General features: G+C 40.6%; 1 protein-coding gene across 15 annotated transcripts in view; it reads right to left on the bottom strand.

Moving 5' to 3' along the window:
• Window positions 1–20,391, bottom strand: part of SYNRG (synergin gamma) — a 96,294-nt gene that overhangs the window by 19,457 nt on the left and 56,446 nt on the right. For 11 of the 15 annotated variants that reach the window (XM_050764569.1, XM_050764571.1, XM_050764576.1 and 8 more), the window contains 6 exons: window positions 18,654–19,598; window positions 7,455–8,048; window positions 5,863–6,026; window positions 4,643–4,696; window positions 3,787–3,883; window positions 1,466–1,614 (listed from right to left, as the gene is read on the bottom strand). In XM_050764569.1, coding sequence (XP_050620526.1) covers window positions 1,466–1,614; window positions 3,787–3,883; window positions 4,643–4,696; window positions 5,863–6,026; window positions 7,455–8,048; window positions 18,654–19,598 — 2,003 coding nt within the window. The remainder of the gene's footprint in view (window positions 1–1,465; window positions 1,615–3,786; window positions 3,884–4,642; window positions 4,697–5,862; window positions 6,027–7,454; window positions 8,049–18,653; window positions 19,599–20,391) is intronic. The other 4 variants (XM_050764572.1, XM_050764584.1, XM_050764583.1 and 1 more) reach the window with 2 other exon arrangements.

Here is a 20,391-nt window from a genome sequence, read left to right as displayed (position 1 = left end):
GTGAGCCACTGCACCAAGCTGCTTGAATTTAGATTTTTAAAAGAATTTCATTATCACCAACTAAACATAATTTTATCTCTTTTTTCAATATTAATACTTCATTTCTTACTTCACTTGCCAGAACAGTTTTTTTAAAAAAATTATCTACCTACGGTTTTAGGTTAGAAAATGAGAACTGATCCAAGGGAACAAGAAAAAGTTTTGGAAATTATTTAAACTCTTAAAGACTTTAATATTACAAACCAGAAGCAACATGACAATGGTGAGAGGATGTGCTGCTGAAGACACATTGTTGGGGTAGCTGGGTATCCACCTGGCTATCAGTTCAGAAAATTAGAACTGCTTCCTCCCACGCAACTGCAATCCCATTCAGATGGGTCACAGTGCTCCATGTTAAAAAAAAATTGGAATAGCATATTTATTCCAGCTGTGGAAGGAAGATAAACTTCTGACTATTGTGAAATAAAGGATATCATCAGAGACAAACTGAATAGGTATGAATATATAAAAATAAAATAGTTTCGCCCAATGAAATGTAAAAAAGGGACAGTAATAGAGGAGGAAAAAAAGCTGATAAAAGTTTACAAGCTTATATATATGTATATAAATCTATTACAAATATGAAATATATAAGGTCAATAACCATATTCCAAGGAATAAATGGTCAAATGGTCAAAAGAGTCCAATCCATTTATACACAAAGGAAACAGAAATAGTAAACTGTCATTTGGAACACGGCAAAGCCTCTCATGAAATTAAAACAAAATGCAAAAAACACCTTAGGGAATAATTGCATGCTTGTTAAATTAAGAAACTGATAGGACATAATGTAGAGAAATGTATCCATGTACTTATATATATCTGGTAGCACTGCAAACAATACAAGCTCTTGGAAAGCCTTCTAATAAATGTAACAACAGCTACATATGTATGCATGCACCTGTGCAGACACACACACTGACCTCTTACTCCACTTAGAGGAACTACATCCCCACAAAGGAACAGTGATTTGTTATTTAGAGAACTACTCATAACAGGAAAAAATGAAAATAACCCAAGAACCTAAAAAAAGAAGGGCTAAACAAACTACAGGATGGCAACATGAGGTATCATATAGCTTTTTGAAAGGACACATATGGGGACACAAATAACTAGAAGTGCAAAGGGAGTATCTCAAACCAATGCTTTGCAAAACTCCCATGTGTTATGTGAATTAAGAAAGGTGTAGCCAGAGTGAATGTTTTCCTATACTCTTTTTTTCCTTAGGTTCCCTGGGCCTTGGAGAGATCAGAAGCCGACCTGGTGCTGTTCAGCTGACCACACACCGGTGATCTCCCTCCTTTAATACAACAGGCTCCAGTTGGCACCTTCAGCCTCCAGTAAGTACCATCATAGGAATACACTCTGCTTTACAGCTTAGGTTTCTGGAAAGGAAAGCAACTGCTGAGTTGTTTCATGGACTTACTGTGAGTGTGGCGAGTGACATGAAGCCGATTAGGTTATTCCATACTTTATCGATGTCCTTCAGCAACTGCTGGAGTTTCTCACTGCACACTGCAGTGGCTTTGATCCCCAGCTCCACACGCTTGGTTACCCTGTACACTTCAACAACACCTGATGGGATGAGAGAGCAGAGAGAGAGTGTTGACAGTGGAGACACAGAGGAACCAGACAGGGGAGCATCATTGCTGGCTGATATCTATTAGAAACAAGGGTACATCTGGACAGACGTGTATGTACTATTCTCTGGGACCAATCCACTTCTCAGTGCTGCTGTATAGCTCACTGGTAAGAGCATAGACTCTAAAGCTGCACTGCTTGGGTTCAAACTCCAGCTATGCCTCTTACTGGCTACATGACCTTAGGCAAGTCACATAACCTCTCTGTAACTCCATTTCCTCATCTGTGAAGTTGGGACGGTAACAGTACCTCCTCCAAGGATGGTTGAGAGGATTAAACAGGTTAACATGGTAAAAGGCTTACAACAGTGCTTGGAGAATGGCAGGCAATATGCAAGTTATTAGGTTTTGTTTTTTGGGAGGTTTATTTATGAGTCCATCTGCTTGAATCTGGGAAATCCCAATAAACTAGCTGAAAATGGGGATAGTAAAAATTTAAAAGAATCTCAATGTTAATAGCATCACAAAGTAATTAAGAAATATCTCACCCCTCTGAATCTGAAGGTCTTACAAACACTTTGACTTCACTTATCTTTATACATGCAACAGGATGCAGACCGGTTCTTTTCCTGTGGTCTCTAAATTGTGGTTGAACTCTTCAAGCAAGGATGAGAGGTGGTAAGTACCTCACATTCTAAGGACAGCCACCAGATACATCCCTAACCCCTGCAATGTGACAGTCACCAAAGACATGACCCCAACCTCTCTAAGTGAACACAGAGGGATTCCAGGGGATCTTCAGAGTGTGCCTCAGCAGCCCTGTGCACAGCACTATGGCCTTTCTTCTTCATTCCCCAAGGGAGGGGCAGAAATCACTGCCCACCCTAAGCCAAGTGAGGGCGCTTCTAAGAGAATCTTCCATAGATACAAAGATACGAGGAGAAAAGACAGGTGCCCCATTTCCTGGTGGACATCTGCTTATGCAGAACTGTGCCTGTTTGAGCAGGAAAAGAAGACCCCGAGTGAGGTGGCAGGAGTAAGGCAGAGGCTACATCCCTTCACTCTCCACTCATCCAGCAAATATTTTTGAGTGCCAACTATGTGCAGGACACTAGATTAGGTGTTAGGGACACACCAGTAAACAAAACAGACCAAAATCCTAGCCTTCGTGGAGGTTCATTCTAGTGGAGGGAGACAGAGCATAAAAACAACAAGTAACTAGGCGCAGTGGCTCACACCTGTGATCCCAGCACTTGGGAGGCCAAGGTGGGTGGGTTGCTTGAGCTCAGGAGTTCGAGACCAGCCTGGGCAACATGGCGAAAACCCGTCTCTACAAAAACTACAAAAATTAGCTGGGCACATCGTGGTGCGCGCCTGTGGTTCCAGCCACTTGGGAGGCTGAGGTGGGAGGATTGCTTGAGCCTGGGAGGTGGACGCTGCAGTGAGTCATGATCACATCACTGTACTCCAGCCTGGGTGACAGAGTGTGATCCTGTCTTAAGAAAAGAGCAGTAAGTAACATATGTAAGAAATTAAAGGTAATAGAGCAAAAGAGAAAATCCAGCAGAGAATGGGATGGGAAGTGCCGGGGTGGGGAGAGAGGATACTCTTCGGAGAGACGGATGCTAGGAAAGATTTCACTCAGAAGCTGACAAGTGAGTAAAGATTTGAAAAAGATTAGGGTCCAGTGTGTGTGGCTCCGGCCACGGGCCAAGCCTGAGCCTGGGGAAGGGAGGAACACCGAAGCGGACAGAGGCTGCGCTTTCACGTTGGACTGACGTATCTAATTGCTGCAGATGACCAGGAGGTTAAGGATTCTGTGGTGTCATTAAGCGGTCGAGAGAAAGAATATAGAGTATGGTAAGGAACTGATGGGAGACAAGATGATTTTATTTCAGTGCATCAGTAGCTCTGATAAACCAGTAACAGAGACATAATTTTACATTTTTGCTGTTATGTATATAACAAGGACGAGGAAACTTAGCCATAGAGACTTTTTAAGTTCAATAGTTTACTGCCTGTAACTTAAGTGTCTTACCCACAAATGCAGATGCTTCTTAGTGAAGTCATATGTAACTTGAGAGATCTAGCTTAAAATAATTCAAGGGAAAAGTGAAAATAATGCAAAGTGCCATCATTTTCAATAGTAAAATATAAAAGAACATACCTAATAAATATTCCATGCCTTGAGCTGACTGAATTACTTCTGTGCAAACAGAACTACTACTGATTCCATTTAAGGTATCATTTGCCTTCTTAATGACCTACAAGAAATGAAATCACATCACCTTACATAACTAACAAAAGTCATCGCAAATCAATTTACTGTTAGTAGAAAACCCAACCGAAAAGCCACGAGGTGTCAAAAAATCTCATTTTATCCTTGAAGAAACAATCCTCCATTTCTTTGGAAGAGAAAAGACAGTTTTCTTTTTTTTTTTTTTGAGACGGAGTCTCGCTCTGTAGCACAGGCTAGAGTGCAGTGGTGTAGTCTCAGCTCACCACAACCCCCAACTCCCAGGTTCAAGTGATTCTCCTGCCTCAGTCTCCTGAGTAGCTGGGACTACAGGCGTGCGCCACCACGCCTGGCTAATTTTTGTATTTTTAGTAGAGACGGGGTTTCACCATGTTGATCAGGCTGGTCTTGAACTCCTGACCTCGTGATCTGCCTGCCTCAGGCTCCCAAAGTACTGGGATTATAGGTGTTGAGCCACCGCACCCGGCCAAGACAGGTTCTTTAGTTTAAATACTATTTTGATTTAGTCAGAGTTAATGAAATCACTTTGGTATTTCTTAAACACAATGACAGATGAGGAGACGACTGACACATGAGCCAGTCTGCTATTGTAAGTGTGAAAGAAGCCTCACCTACGATGTATGACTTCCACAGAGTTTCACTTTGCCCAGGGACATCCACGTAAGGCTCTCCTGAAGTTTGCCTCTGTCCATTCAAATGAACCAAGAAGGCAAAAAGGCACAAGAGAACACTTACATACATGTGAACGTGAAAATGACATACTCACATTCAGGGCACTCCCCAGGCATCTCTGCCATTCATATGCATATCTCTCATTTTCCTGTGAATTTGATAAAAAGAACTGGGTTACGCCTTGAGCGCAAACATGGAATCTTCCATTGATGACTCTGTCAATTCAAAGGGCTTGAGCTTGGAAGACTTTCCTTTTTATTACAATCACTCTAGTTCAAGCAGTTTTTTTTTTCTTTTTTTTTTGAGACAGGGTCTTGCTCTGTTGCCTAGGTTGAAGTGCAGTGGCATGATTTCTGCTCACTACAGCCTCAACTCCTGGATGCAAGCAATCCTCCCACCTCAGCCTCCAGAGTAGCTGGGACTACAGGTGCGCACCACCATAAGCGGCTAATTTTGGTATTTTTGGTAGAGGTGGGGTTTCACCATGTTGCTCAGGCTGGTCTCAAACTCCTGAGCTCAAGTGATCTGCCCAACTTGGCCTTCCAAAGTGCTGAGATGACAGGGATGAGCCACCACGCCCGGCCGCAGTTTACCTTTGAACTCACTAATAACTATGCTAAATTACTAATAAATGTAACTTCTGAGCACAGGATCTGTGAGTCGAAGGGACATGCTTTCCAGCGGCTTCCCCCTGTGAGTGTTGCCTCATTTGTTCCATCAGTAACAGTGTAAGCCCTTCTTCCAAGGCACTCAGCATGTAGCTATCTGGTACAGAAACTGCTATTAGGCTGCTGGCTTTCCACTCCCTGGTTATAACGCTGTGTGTGAGGACATGGCCCACGTGCATGTGTAACAAGGAGTAGGGAAAGGCAGGAAGTTAAGTGTGTTGGCCATAGGAGGAACATACCGTGGTATAGGTGTGCACCACCATGCCCGGCTAATGTACTAAGATGCAGCAGACAAAAATAAAAAATTCAGAATATTTTCCCTGTCTCCTCTATTTTGAGGTTTCATGAAGACAATGAAGTCTAAGTGCTCAAGAAGAATTCTACAAACTCTGCCATCCTTGTGAAGTCCCATGAATAGTTTTGGTTTTAGGGTCACTGACTACTTTCAGTGGGTGCCACACCTGGAAAATGTTTTCACCCAGGGCTAATGTTACCCTTCTCTCACTTTAATTACATAGTTTATGTCTGGTGCTTTGTGCCTTTCTGCTCCTCATTTTCCCCATGTGAAAGCTGAGAGCATTCTGTCTTGGGGTCCTGTGTGCTTGCTGGTCTGTTATCCACCCCCTATAGAAAGCTCTCCTCTCACCTCCACCTCTCCCGTCAGGTCTTTGTACTTGTCTCGGATGACGGGCAGCGCGGGCTTCTCATTCAGAGTATTGGAACGGTCTCTGAAAGGCTGCTCCAAAGCCGGAGAAGGGGAAGAACGGCTTATTTCTTTATCACCGAGGCTCAAACTCCTCTTGTGTGATCCTGGGAGAAGGGGAGAATACAGTCAAAGGTTTTGGCCACCTACCTTAGTTCAGGCAGAGGCTCTTCCTCGCTACCACAACCCTCTTTTTTTTTTTTTTGTTTTTAAGACAGAGTCTTGCTTTGTTGCTCAGACTGGAGTACAGTGGTGCGATCTCGGTTCACTGCAACCTCTGCCTCCTGGGTTCAAGCGATTCTCCTGCCTCAGCCTCCTGAGTAGCTGGGACTACAGGTGTGCACCACCGTGCCCGGCTAATGTTTGTATTTTTAGTAGAGATGCAGTTTCACCGTGTTGGCCAGGCTGGTCTCGAACTCCTGACCTCAAGTTAATTCGCCTGCCTCCGCCTCCCAAAGTGCTGAGATTACAGATGTGAGCCACCACACCCAGCCCACAACCCTCTTCTTCAGATGCTTATGTCATGAGGCATTCACAAACACATTCCTCATTCATTCTTTCTGGGAAGCTACATGTTGAATTCTTTCCACTGTTCTTTCTTGCTTGGTTTCCCTGCCTTTTATTTTCAACATGACTCTTCTCTGATCTATCACAAGTCTTCCATAATGCTCAGTGCAGAATCACTGGAGTCTGGAGAACAAAAGCACCTTTCTAAATACCCGTGTGTAAGAGTTGTGTGGCTTTTCCAGTCATTTGTTATGGATTTGTAATCGAGTTCCTTCGCAGGCTCTCAATCCAGCTGAAATCAACGACCCCTTCAGTCAGGATGAGATTAAAGCAGAAGAGGCAAACTCAAATGCCTTCAGAGACCAGGCAAGGAAAGTGAATACCCTAAGTAGGTCCGCTGAGACAGGAAGCGGTGGGGATTATGGCAAGAGAGAGAGAATGACCCATCTACAGGGAGCGGTGCTTTTGGCTCCAGCTGCTTGTCAGCATATGGGAGTGCAGACCTACTAGTGCCAGATATTATGACTTCTCAAGAAAAGGTGGAAATCCAGATTGGGAAATCTCATGTCTTTTAAATACTGGCAATTACTTCATACTTAAAAATCTCTTGTGTGGGTCAATGTGATATGCAGGCTGGATACAGATCCACGGCCACCACATTGCAACCTTTGGATTCAAAGACATTATCTGTGCCCCGGGAACAGGAGAGGAGCTAACGTGCCTTCAAGTGGCTCAAATCCACTTATCTGGCTCTTTTAACACAGCGCACCTCTAACCAAACGAGCTAATGAACAATACCTGTATGCTATGCTTGTTTTTAGCCCATAGAACAGTTATCTGAGGGATACTGATTTTGACTCCGGTCTCAGGGAAATCTTTATTATAGCTATCTGTAATTGACCCGGATTTCAAAGATTAGAAAAATCTATTTCCTGCTAAACCAGGGAGCAACATTTTATTCTTAAGAACATCTAACATCTCAGTGGAAAAAAACCGCAATAGTAAAATCTACCTTGGAAGCTACTCACCTTGAACAGAAAGGTCAAAGGTTGCCAGCTCACTTTTGATCATTTCTTCACTGGATTTCATTTTGCTTTGTGAAGTGGCTACTAAGAAGTCAAATTTGCTGATTTTGGGCTTTTCACTTTGAAACTCTCCAAAGTCATCTGAACATTCGTTGGGGGTTTCTTGAGAGGCACCACTGGACGCTGGGCTGGGACAAGTGGCCTCTGGGCTCCGTTCAGCTGTAGGCAGGTCCTGTCTTGTGAAATCTTTATAGTCTCTGCTTTCATATTCCTTTTGCTCACTGGTCTGAGGAATCATGTCTTTAAAACTGGCAAACGCTGGGAAGGTGGTCTCTGGAAGAGCATCTTCACTTGCAAAGGTTGTTACTTTGGAGAGAGATGTCATGGTGATGTTTTCAGAACTGCCAAATGAAGTCTCTTTCTTTTGAAGAATTGAGGTGGCTGAGGGGGATCCACTTCCTGCTGAGAGGACAAATGGAGAGAGTTTTCTGCCCTGAGTTGCATCATCCCTGTCTGACCAGTCACAGCTTGTAAGTGTGCTCACTGCAAAATTGCTACTGTAGCTTCCAAAAGCAGCATATTTTAAGTCCTCTATATCTGAAAGGGAAATAAGACCCCACAATTAGAGGCAAGCAATTTAGGCAAAATGCCCTAAACTCTGTAGAAGCAAAATGCCTAGCATATTTGATTAGTTTTATACTATGTTGAAATTAGCTAAATTTAGAGTTTGCACTAAAATTAAAAGAGTTGGGCTGTAAAATCTGATCTTAAAAAAACCCACATTAGCCTTGAGTTGGCATTTACATTTAGTTACCAAGAACCATTTTCTTTGGCTACAAAAATTACTAAAAAAAGATAGGAGGTTCATCTACCAATGTATATACTATTTGATATACGATTGGGGTCATTTAATAAATTGTTCCCTTATAAACTTAAAAACGTACTGATATTCCTTGCCTAAAACATGTCTCCCTTCATCTTGACTATGTTGGAAAATGTGCCTTTAAAACATGGTCATGTGAAATGTACATGGCAAAATAATTAAAAGTTGACAGTTTCTCAAAACTAAAATGAAAATAATGTCATCTAACTTTTAATCAATTATTAGGGTTTCTGTCATAATATTATCACTTATTAGGATTTCTGTCTCAGGCAATGCCAAATATGAGATTTTAATCAAGCAATTACTTACCTAGTTGTTATTTTGGTCAAATTGGACATCATATTGCTGTGATGAAGTATGAGGAAAGAAAAATCAATCTGATCTACTTTCGCCCTTAAAAAATGCAATAAAAAGATCTGGGTCCTGTTGGGCTCCACTTTTTCCTTCAACTATGTATCTACTCTCCATTTAAAAAAAAAAGGAAAGAAGGAAAAAAAAAGAACTGCTGGGCAGACGACTGATTTTACAAAGCATTCTTAATACATAGTTAAGTAATTTAAGAGGCAGCATAAAACAGCAGAAAGAATGTAGGTTTTTGATTTAGAAAGACCTGAGTTCAACTCTGCTACCTACTATTTGTGTGGCACTAGGCAGATGATTGAACATTTCTGAACCTCAGTTTGCTTATCAGTAAAATGAGGAGAAGACCATGTACTTGGAAGGACTGTGTTAAGGCCATCAACCGTGACCACGTGTGTAAAAGGCCAGATTGACGCCTGGTGAGCAATACATAATAGCTAGTGTCTGCTCTGCATAGGTGCCACCAGCCTCAACTTGACAGTTAATTGCTGCTTTAGAGCCTAGAGGGGAATTTCAAAGCAAAAATGAAAAGTCAACTCAACATTTTAGTGGTATTACTAGGAGAAAAAGGTTCTTGCTCATTTTCAAAAAGCAAAACCAGCCGAGACTGGATTAGGCTGGTGTGGAGAAGTAGGTTGCTATGCATTTAGTTTCACTGTAGTCACTGTACATGAGGCAAGAAGGCTAAATACAAGACTCTTCCTCTGACAACCACATATGTGATTTACAAGGAAACTGCTCAAAAGTTTTGTGACCTAGATTTTCAGAACTAAGTCAACAGGTGAACCACCATGGAGTCATTTTTCTCTTTCTTTCACAGCGATACTGCATAATTTATGAGGGGTAAGAGGCTCCTGACATTTCCATAGCTCTTCTAATGGTATAATCCAAATCTCTTTTTCTTTGAGCTGTTAGGAAAGGGGTACTAAGTTAATAATAAAAACAAAAAACACTAGCCATACAAAAAACCAACCAGCAAAAAGCAAACACTTTTCACAGAATGATGGTATATTTAAAAATTCTCTGGTGCAATCATACCCTTCAAATGTGGTTTACAAAACAGAAGGAAAAAAAGATTCAGGTGAAAAGGTTTTTTTTTTTTTTTTCTTAATTTCTTTTTTGAGACGGAGTTTTACTCATCACCCAGCCTGGAGTGCGATGGCGCGATCTCGGCTCACTGCAACCTCCGCCTCCTGGGTTCAAGTGATTCTCCTGCCTCAGCCTCCGGAGTAGCTGGGACTACAGGCAACCGCCACCATGCCCGGCTAGTTTTTGTATTTTTAGTAGAGACGGGGTTTCACCATGTCAGTCAGGCTGGTCTTGAACTCCTGACCTCAGGTGATCCGCCCGTCTCGGCCTTCCAAAGTGCTGGGATTATAGGCATGAGCCATTGCGCCTGGCCTCAGGTGAAAAATCTAGAGTTTAGAATGAATGGAAAAGCCTTTAACCCAAAGCTTTCTTGGTCTTTTGCTGTAGTGTTCTTTTGTTTTTGTTTTTTCCCCCACTATTTAAAGGCACCAGAAGGTGTCCAGACTCAAATGAGGTGAAATTCAATCAGGGGGTGATGCAGTTAAATATAGGACTATTCTTGGAGGGGTACATTCAGAAGAATGTTTCATAATACAGATTATTTTTATTCCTAGGTCCTATGAAAGCATTTTGGGAAACTATATTAGGAACTGCTTCCAGAATCTTTCCTATTAAAAGGGTATCAGGCCGGGCATGGTGGCTCACACCTGTAATCCCAGTACTTTGGGAGGCCGGGGCGGGTGGATCACCTGAGGTTAGGAGTTTGAGACCAGCCTGACCAACATGGTGAAATCCCGTCTCTACTAAAAATACAAAAATTAGCCGGGCGTGGTGGCAGGCGCCTGTAATCTCAGCTACTTGGGAGGCTGAGGCAGGAGAATTGCTTGAACCCAGGAGGTGGAGGTTGCAGTGAGCCGAGATCGCGCCATTGCACTCCAGCCTGGGCAACAAGAGCGAAACTCCGTCTCAAAATAGTAGTAATAATAATAATAATTAGCTGGGCGCGGTGGCGTGTGCCTGTAATTCCAGCTACTTGGGAGGGTGAGGCAGGAGAATCGCTTCAATCAGGGAGTCGGAGATTGCTGTGAGTCAAGATGGCACCACTGCACTCCAGCCTGGTGACAGTTTGAGACTCTGTCTCAAAAAAAAAAGGAGACAATTTTCCTAGAGGCAAATGATAAATTTAATGAAAAGATATCTCCAGTTCAAACACTGCAATCAAGATATTGCTATGGTAATAAAAAGATCTTTCTTTGCAATTACACAACAACAAAATGTCTTTTAAAAAACTAAAATGACTAATATAATCAGGTAAAAGGCATTACAGGCAATAAGGGATTGCCTTAGCTGAGGCATTTTTAAGCATTTTTAAAATTTCAGGAAATCTTATTTTTATTAAAAATGATAACGCCTGTAACATCTTGCCTTTTGGAGCAACTCCCAGAAAAGACTAAATGAAAGACTAGAAAAGCAAATGAAAGACTTAAAAAGAAATATTTTATACTTAAAATGAAGAGTAAATACACAAGATTCACTAAAATCAAGCCTCAAAGTTGAGTTTTAAATTTACTTTTGCTTATTTGTTGGCTACTATAGTGTGAAAAAGTAATTTCGTAAAGTGTAATTCATTTGAACACAAGTACTGACGGTACATAAGGAATGTGAGACAGAACACCATGCCCCTAAACTTAGCATTTATAAACAATATAAATACAGGGCAGTATGTTCTGGCATAGCGAATATTTGTAAACCATTTTCTAAGAAAAATGTGGTACATCAGTTCATTGAATGTAGCTTAAAGTAAGAAAATTTTCATTTCCCATGTTAATAGTTCTACATTTCTAAGCAGTCCAGTTATAGGTATTATTGTATAATGGTCTTAAAAATATTAAATATTATGTAACACCTACAACATAAGTGATAGAAGTCTTGTCTGAAAAAATGATGTGGAATAACCCACATTTTAGTTTGTAATCACTGAAGCTAGTATAGATGGATTTTCAATTTGATAGCTGAATTCTGAAAATTGCAAGAGAAAAAGGAAAAAGAAAATGGAGAATGAATGCAATAAAATGAACAGAAAATCACTACTGTATTTCCAGTTCTGCTGTGGAACTCCTAGGCTGTGCTAGGCTGAACTGCATTTGCACACAGATAATATGCCAAATTGTGTGTTTTAATGCATACATCTGTTTGCAGCCAGGAATGTCCTATTACAAAGGCCAAAGGAATAAACGTATACGATCTGTTTTCCATCACGGATCTCAGAGCAAAACGTGTATTTCTTGCTTATGCTGGCAAGTAACCCTATTAGTCTCTTCCATAACCTCTATTCAAATCTCTTTTGAGTGGATGTTGTACATGAAAACAAGGTATTTTTCGAACAAAGAATGTCGGCTGCTACTACAGGATACAGACAGCCAAGCTCATTCCCAAGGACATTTACTAAAGCTGTAAGTATATGCCCAGGTGATGAAGAGTTACTGGCTTTTGAAGGAGTTGAGAGAAAGAGGAAAGGAGATATACGTGCAAATTCCACTATTCTCATTTTATATAGCAATAAAAATGTTCATTGGACTAAGAAAGAAACGTATTTTCATTTACAGTACTGATTTAATCTAAACTTCATTTACCAAAGCAAACCGTAAAATACTTGTACATTTCAGTTTCTCTCTACTCTGGGCCCTAATCTCCTTTAGGCCCTATTCTGTCTTTGATCTACCTATGAGATCAGTCGTATTCATATTCTCTGTTAACTAAAACACCTGGTCTGTGTCCTGTACGTCTCAAACACTGAAGAAAACAGGAATGAAAGTGATCACAGTGTAAGTGGACAGGCTGGAAAATGCTGCTGTTTAATCGCCATCCAGTGTTTTCTAATCTGTATGAAAACTTCCTGTTCTTCATTTGTACTGACTCACGCAACTCTATGGTTTAAATTATATCCACACTATCTATAAGCACCTTTGGGTTTCTGTGTCAGTGTTTTAAGTTCAAAACTGAAAACTGGAAATCCTGTGGATATTTTAAGTCACAGGAAGTCAGAAGGCCAAGGAATGGTGTCAGGATACACAGTGGGACCGCCCCTAGTCATCAGTAAAAATCTCATCAAAGAGACACCAAATGAACACAGAAGACAGGAAGTACAACTGAGGCCTTTTGGTTCTTTGGTGCATTATTTTAGGATTTAGCACAGGTTTTTTGATATTGCCAGTGTTCCCTTCATGTTCATTTGCTACTTGTTTTTTTTTTTGAGACGGAGTCTGGCTCTGTCACCCAGGCCGCAGTGGGAGTGGCACAATCTCGGCTCACTGCAACCTCCGCCTCACAGGTTCAAGCAATTCTCGTGCCTTGGCCTCCCGAGTAGCTGGGACTACAGGCGCTCGCCACCTCACCCGGCTAATTTTTGTATTTTTAGTAGAGACAGGGTTACACCATGTTGGCCAGGCTGGTCTCAAACTCCTGACCTCAGGTGATCCGCCCGCCTCGGCCTCCCAAAGTGCTGGGAATACAGGCATGAGCCACTGCGCCCGGCCATCATCTGCTACTTCTAAAAATCAGCAGGGATTTTGATGTGAACAACAGAGTGACTACAGAACAACAGATACATGGGTATACCTTCTCAGGTACTGATACATGAAGTGAAGCACTAATGGCATCAGTATTTTGTTTGTTTGTTTAAACCTATAGCATAGAGTTCTTCAAGTCTTTTTTACAAAAGAAGTTTAAGTCATTACATTACATTAAAACTACCTCCCTAAAAAGTAATGTTGCTTTGGAAATATCCATTACTCAATTTGAGAATGTATGCTTTACGCACAGTTACATTCAGTCATTTTCTGCAGCCTGCTCAGATAAATGCAGAAAAGAGTTAAAATAAAGCAGTCCTACATGGACCAATTAATCTAGCATTACAGAATTCCATTGACAAAGAAATTCCTCAGCCAAAGCCATCAAGAGATTGGTCTTATAAATAGCATGGGAAAATCCAAAATAAAGGGCAGCTAGCATTATCACTAAATGGAAGCTACAGTAAGATCTCTTTCTTTCAAATGTGTTAGCAGCACATATCATAAATAAAATACAATGCATTTATACAAAGTTTTTGAAACGAAGTATTATTCAACTTTTTAAAGCAGTATGCTCTGGACAATGCTGTACTTTGAATGGCAGGCCTGGCTTTTCTCAGAGTTAATCTAAACCTCTAAATACAACTTTTTTTCTTTCTTAAAGGGCATATTTAAGACACTACAAGTGATCTCTTAGGAATCCTATTCAAAATCCTCATCTTCTTCTAGGCTAGGTGCAGTAGCTCACACCTGTAATTCCACTACTTTGGGAGGTCGAGGCAAGTGGATCGATCATCTGAGGTCAGGAGTTTGAGACCAGCCTGGCCAACATGGTGAAACCCCATCTCTACTAAAAATACAAAAATTAGCTGGGAGTGGCGGCAGGCACCTGTAATCCCAGTTACTTGGGAGGCTGAGGCAGGGGAGTCACTTAAACCTGGGAGGCAGAGGTTGCAGTGAGCTGAGATCCAAGATCATGCCATTGCACTCCAGACTGGGTGAGAGGGAAACTCTGTCTTAAAAAACAAAACAAAACAAAACAAAACAAACAGGCGCGGTGGCTCACGCCTGTAATCCCAGCACTTTGGGAGGCCAAGGCAGGCGGATTACCTGAGGTCAGGAGTTCGAGACCAGCCTGACCAACATGAAGAAACCCCCGTCTCTACTAAAAATACAAAATTAGCTGGGTGTGTTGGGCATGTGCCTGTAATCCCAGCTACTCAGGAGGCTGAGGCAGGAGAATCACTTGAACCTGGAAGGCAGAGGTTGCACTGAGCCAAGATCGTGCCATTGCACTCCAGCCTGGGCAACAAGAATGAAACTCCATCTCGGAAAAAAAAAAAAAAATCTTCATTTTCAGTGATTTAATTTCCTTCCTTCCTCAAATTCTAAAAAAGAACAAAGAATTAAAGCCTCAAAACATAAGAATACAAAATATAAACCATGGAAATATCCCATTTTCCCAGGGATTTTATTGGTTTTGGGTTTCTAACCTGAAACACAGTAATATTCTCAAGGTTTTTTTACTGTTACCATACTCTAAAATGGAGAAAATATTTTCCATGTTTGACCTACGCTTGTTGCTACATTTCATTGGTCCTTCTAGAAATTGTTTTCTTAAAAATAAGAATGGTTCAACCCTTACTTTCTTAGACACACCCCCCAAACTTGTTTTAAGAATTTGCTTTATGTACTATCAGAAAAGAAAAAAAAAAAGGCTGAGGGTTGCTTCATCATACAGAATACATAACTGCAAATCTAACATGCTCTGCAATTAGAGGATGGAGCACCCAATTTTTCTTTCTTTGAGACAGGGTCTTGCTGTCACCCAGGCTGGAGTGCAGTGATGTGATCACAGCTCACTATAGCCTCAACCTCCCAGGATCACCTGATCCTCACCTCCTGAGTAGCTGGGACTACAGGTGCACACCACCATGTCCGACTAATTTTTGTATTTTTTGGTAAAGATGGGGTTTCACCATGTTGCCCAGGCTGGTCATGAACTACCAGCCTCAAGCAGTCCACCCACCTTGGCCTCCCAAAGTGCTGGGATTATAGGCGTGAGCCACCGCGCCCGGCTGAGTATCCAATTTCAAACTCAAATCAAATTCCATCCTGAAGACTTCCTGCTATTAATACAGAACACTTTCTATTATGCAGATTATCAATTTAAATACAGTTTACATTTACTGTGCTCAGAAGTCCATTTCAATATTATTTGATTTATTTTAAATTAAGTTTATAACTATCTAGTTATCTATAACTACGTAGTAGCTTGAACTATGCAGTTAGTTACAGATAACTAGATAGTTATGGATAACTAGGTAGTTATAGTTAACTCTTTCCACAACACTCAACTCTTAGGTCTTTTTCCTCACCTTCCCCTTCTCTTCAATGTCATGCCTCGTAAAGACAGATTCTCTACAATAAAATATGATCAGTTTCTTCAAGAGAAGAAACTGCAACAAATGTTCTTTCTCCCTATCATGTAAAGTAGTGTAAGGTTTACTCTTATTTAAGTCTGAAGTTATATTTCAATGCAATGCCATGTTAAAAACTTACATTAATGGAATTATAAGAAACAACGGCTAAAATGTACCAATACTTTCTTAGAAGGCAGGTGTTTGACGAAACAAAACTAAAGGGGAAAACCCTCTAGTCTCAGGCTACTATTGCTTTAAACTTGGTACCAGTCAGGTATTTCTTTGGTCTAACCCTGAAAAAGTACAAATTACACACATCCCCACACTTTCAAAATATGCCAAAGAATTATTTATTAACACAAGACTTACAGATCACAAAAGAGAGTGATACAGAAGAGCTGGAAAAGAAGTCATCAGAATAAGCATGCAGATCAGTGTTTGCAGAGGAATATACTAAAGCAAATTCGAAGGCACATTCACACAGAAAATGTCTAAATTGAAAAAAAGACATCAGAAAAGCAGCCAAAAAAGGGGCACTAATTAAAATACAAAGATTTTCAATGTCAAAGAAGAGCTACTTTACAGGTAGGTAGGTAGGTAGCTACAGAAGTCTTGCTAACCCTTTGAAAATGTCACAGATGAGGGTCAGCTCTTGCTGCCAATAAAACCATATGATTTTAATGACTGCACGTCAAGATGCTTCAGTGCCACAGATTAAATTTAGTCGGGGGGAAAAAGCAGCCTAGTTGAAATTATATGCAGCAAGGGCTCAAAGGGTTAAATGTAATATATGCAGAGAAATCAGGCAATGTTATCAGTATTATCTACCTTCCATACAAAGAATTATAGCAAGAGTAAAAGAGACAGTATCCCCTTCAGAGTTAAGTTAGGGCTTCTAAACAGGATTAAGGTCCACAGACAGCAATCTACCAGGTTTTATTCTCTCTTCATCAGCTCACTTCTTATTTCTCCAACAAGAAGTACCTTTAACCCTCAAACTAAGAGAGCAAGAGATACTGTGGTGAACATGAGGATAAAATAAAACCACATTACTCTGAATAAGTCCTTGCCATTTACCCTCTACAATACGTTAATGCAGCAGTTTTGCACAACAGCAATATAGCACATTGGTCAGACATCAACCCCTTTTAACAACCGCTCTAAAGGGATACTGCTCCTTTCTGACAGGAGGTTTACAGATCAATGGGAGGAAACAATCTGTTTTAAGAATATCCTCCAACTGAAGAGAGTTAGCTTGAACATTACAGGCTCCAAGCTGGGGATGTTCCAAACATACATAAAAGAACATGAGCACAGAAGAGATTATTTTAACAGGTCAATAAGAACAAGCTTGGTCAAAAAACCAACCTCCAAATAAAATGGGGGGAAAAAAGACACCCCAAACCTGGATTAGACTCATTTCATAAAGACATCTAGCTTGGCACTGTGAAAGAATATAGATTCACTTTCAGAAAAATAGTTTCTAATTAGTAGCTTCAGAGTCCAAAAGGCTAGTATACATGTTATGAGATTTTTAAATAAAAATCCAGTATTGTTCAGAAAACAGAGCACTTTGCAACCAACTGCTGTGGTTCAAGCAGCTCATACAAAAAAACAAAACAAAACAAAACAAAACAAAAACCCAAATCACTCTATCAAACAGCAGCAAAAAAAAATAAGAAAATTTCTGAGGAAAAGTACAAAAAAAGGAAAAAAAAAGAAAGTAGACAGTCAAGGGCACAGGAGCTCTTCAGACCGCCCACTGCATTTGAAAAATACCTTAGCAAGTAGCAACATGAAATATGCAATGTCTCTGCTAACTTGCTCCTGATTCAGCACCCTGTTTAGGAATACCTACATTTCCAGAGCCAAAGGATGGATGCAATTTTGTTTTCCGACTTGCAAATTTGACATATGCAAAAGCTATAGGACTTGACAATTTCTGCCTGAATCTGTAAACTTGGAAGTGTCTCATGTGTCCCTCCCTAGTTAGACAAAACCAAACCTTTCATATGCATAATACATTTTCTAGAATAATACAGTGATACTGAGATATTTCTCATTATTAAAAGGCCACAAAATAGGTTTATCTTTCTATATACATATCAAAAAACAAAACCAAACAAAAACCAGGACACTTGGGAATCTAGTTTTTATGACAGAAGTTGAACTAGAGAGTAAATTGCTACATGTAAATCCACACAGAATTCAGAGGGCTCCCTAATACGATGTTTTCAAACATTTTATCAGAAAGTTAGCAGTTACCCTATTCTAATATCTACAGATTTGTTACAACTTAATATTTCTAGTAACAGAGTTAACACTGAAAACAGCTCCTGGATTCCACTGACAACACACGCCCTCCTCTTTGCCAGACCCTGACATAAAGAACATTCATATATAAACTCTTTCTCTCTTCTTCTCTTAAAGGGATGTGGCAAACTGCACTACAAGTGGTTAGAAATTTTTACTTTCTTGGCCTAACGAGAGTTAGTTTCTGTAAATCCAACAGAATACTATACTGGCAGTTGCTGTGTATACCCAAGAGAAGAAAAAAGGAGAGGGAAACAATGATTTTACTCACAGAAATGGAGAAACACTGCTGGCACTGCAAAAGTCCTTATCAAATTTCTGGCAATGTGGGGTTCACTTAGCAGTGAGTTTGTATGTGCCTCTAACACCAAGCTGGTGCTAGATTTCAAAAATAAAAATATTTTAGCTACCCAATCTAAGTTCCACAGTAGCCACAGTATCCATATATGCAAGTATCCATAGAATCAAATTTAATACTGCTTTAAGGAGACTGGCAACAAAGAGGTTGATTATTAGAGATTCATAAAGATAAAGGGCCAGAGCCTTACTCATGTAAATCAACACCCGCAGAATCATCTTTGAAATCTACAACACCATCACCAGAGCAATCTCACCAATTCCTCACCTGCAGCAGGAGGATGCTGGCCACTAACTGTTGGTAAATCCAAAGAGCTATCAGACATGACATGCTTAAGATCTCCTCCCACATCAGCCAATTTCATGTCAAACTGAACAGAGAGTGCATCTTCAGAGTCCTCCTTGCCGACACTGCTGCCACCAATGGAAGGGAGATCCAAGGACTTCACTGATGCAGAGTCTTCTTTGGTGTGTCTGAAAGCCACTGCTTTCTCTCCCAGGGATTTGTCCGAGTTTATGGAAGAAAATTTACTGGAGTGGAAGTCAGCAAAATCATCATCACTTTTTCCTGAAGGAGTGTTATCTTTTAGGTCTTCAACACCTAGTCCAGATCCTTCCAGAGAAAGTTGTCTGAAGACATCATACTTGGTAGACACAGCAGTTAGGTTTTGTCCACCCTTCACTGTGCTGCCCATGTTGCTGGTTAGAGGAACGGGACTGGCTTCCTCTTTAAGGGCATCATATTTGTCATCCGGCTTTTGCTCAGATGAAATAGAGCTATTACTGAAAGCCATAAAATCTGCAAAGTCATCCTGCTCCCCAACAGGTGGTAGACCAGAATATTCCCCAAAAAGGTTGAATTCTCCAAACTCATCAGCCAAACTAGAAGTTTTCGTTGATGCCAATGCTGTCGTAGCAGCAGCAGAACCTGTTGGCTGTGGTGTGGAAACTGATTTTGATGTGCTAAATGCAGCTGAAAAAGACAATGGTTTCTCGCTGCTGCAATTAACTGAGGAAAACATATCTAGGTCTGCTAAGTTCAGAGGATTTTTCACTTGTGTTTGTTGTTTCTGTTGTGTGGTTCCTGAGGGGAAGGATGGTGGAAAAGTTTTGTCTTTTGTCGGTGGCTCTAGTGGTGATACACTATCGGCTGTTTTAAAATCGGTGAAACCATCATCAGTTCCTGCAGATCTGAATTCTGCAAAGCTTTCTCCTGAAAGAAAAAATACCACCCAAAACTAGGAATGCTGAACTGAAAACCATATAACGCACAGCATATTAAACTGCAAGCATAATTTCACAGACTTTTCTCCACTGACTTGACATTACTTAATAATGTTTATAGTTTAAACCCTATCAAACTACACATTTGTTTCCACACTGAGGTCTAGTGATACTGAAATAAACAGAAATCAAACTGAAAGTACCTGCCAGTAACATTTTCATTTGCTCATGCTTTTAGTGTGGGATCTCCCCTAGCTCTAGATCCTACAGCTGGCTAAAAGCACTTCTCTCAAGACTTTTTGTTCCCACAGCTAGCCAACCAAGCAGACAATACAATAAGAAATAGGGTTAGAGGTTCTTGAAGAGAGGCATATTAAAATAGTGGCCCTTTAAAGATAAAACATGTTACCTGGTTAAAAAAAAAATCAGAGGTACCAATGAAATATTATGAAAAATCCTACATCTAATATTCAGGATGGACAACACTTGGTTCAGCCGGGCACTTTAAGAATAACCTTAGATACTATGTGGTCTTGCTCAAGTAAAGGAAGGCATTAATTTGAAGGGAGCTTTGATGACAATGTTTGAAAAGGTTCTATTTATTTGCAAAGCATTCTAGGTGGGGCACACTGTAAAGCAGCTCCTCCCCATACTCTCTAATAAGCTGAATCTCACAGAAAAAAAAGTCTCTAAGCACTTGAGCTTTTCTACAAATTAGCTGTCTCACTGCATCAATGAGCACTTATTTTTATTTATTAAAATTCAAAAGGATTTGAATAAAT

Source organism: Macaca thibetana, chromosome 16 (genome assembly GCF_024542745.1).
Source record: "Macaca thibetana thibetana isolate TM-01 chromosome 16, ASM2454274v1, whole genome shotgun sequence".
NCBI lineage: Eukaryota > Metazoa > Chordata > Mammalia > Primates > Cercopithecidae > Macaca > Macaca thibetana.
This window is presented reverse-complemented; position numbering and strand designations above follow the sequence as displayed.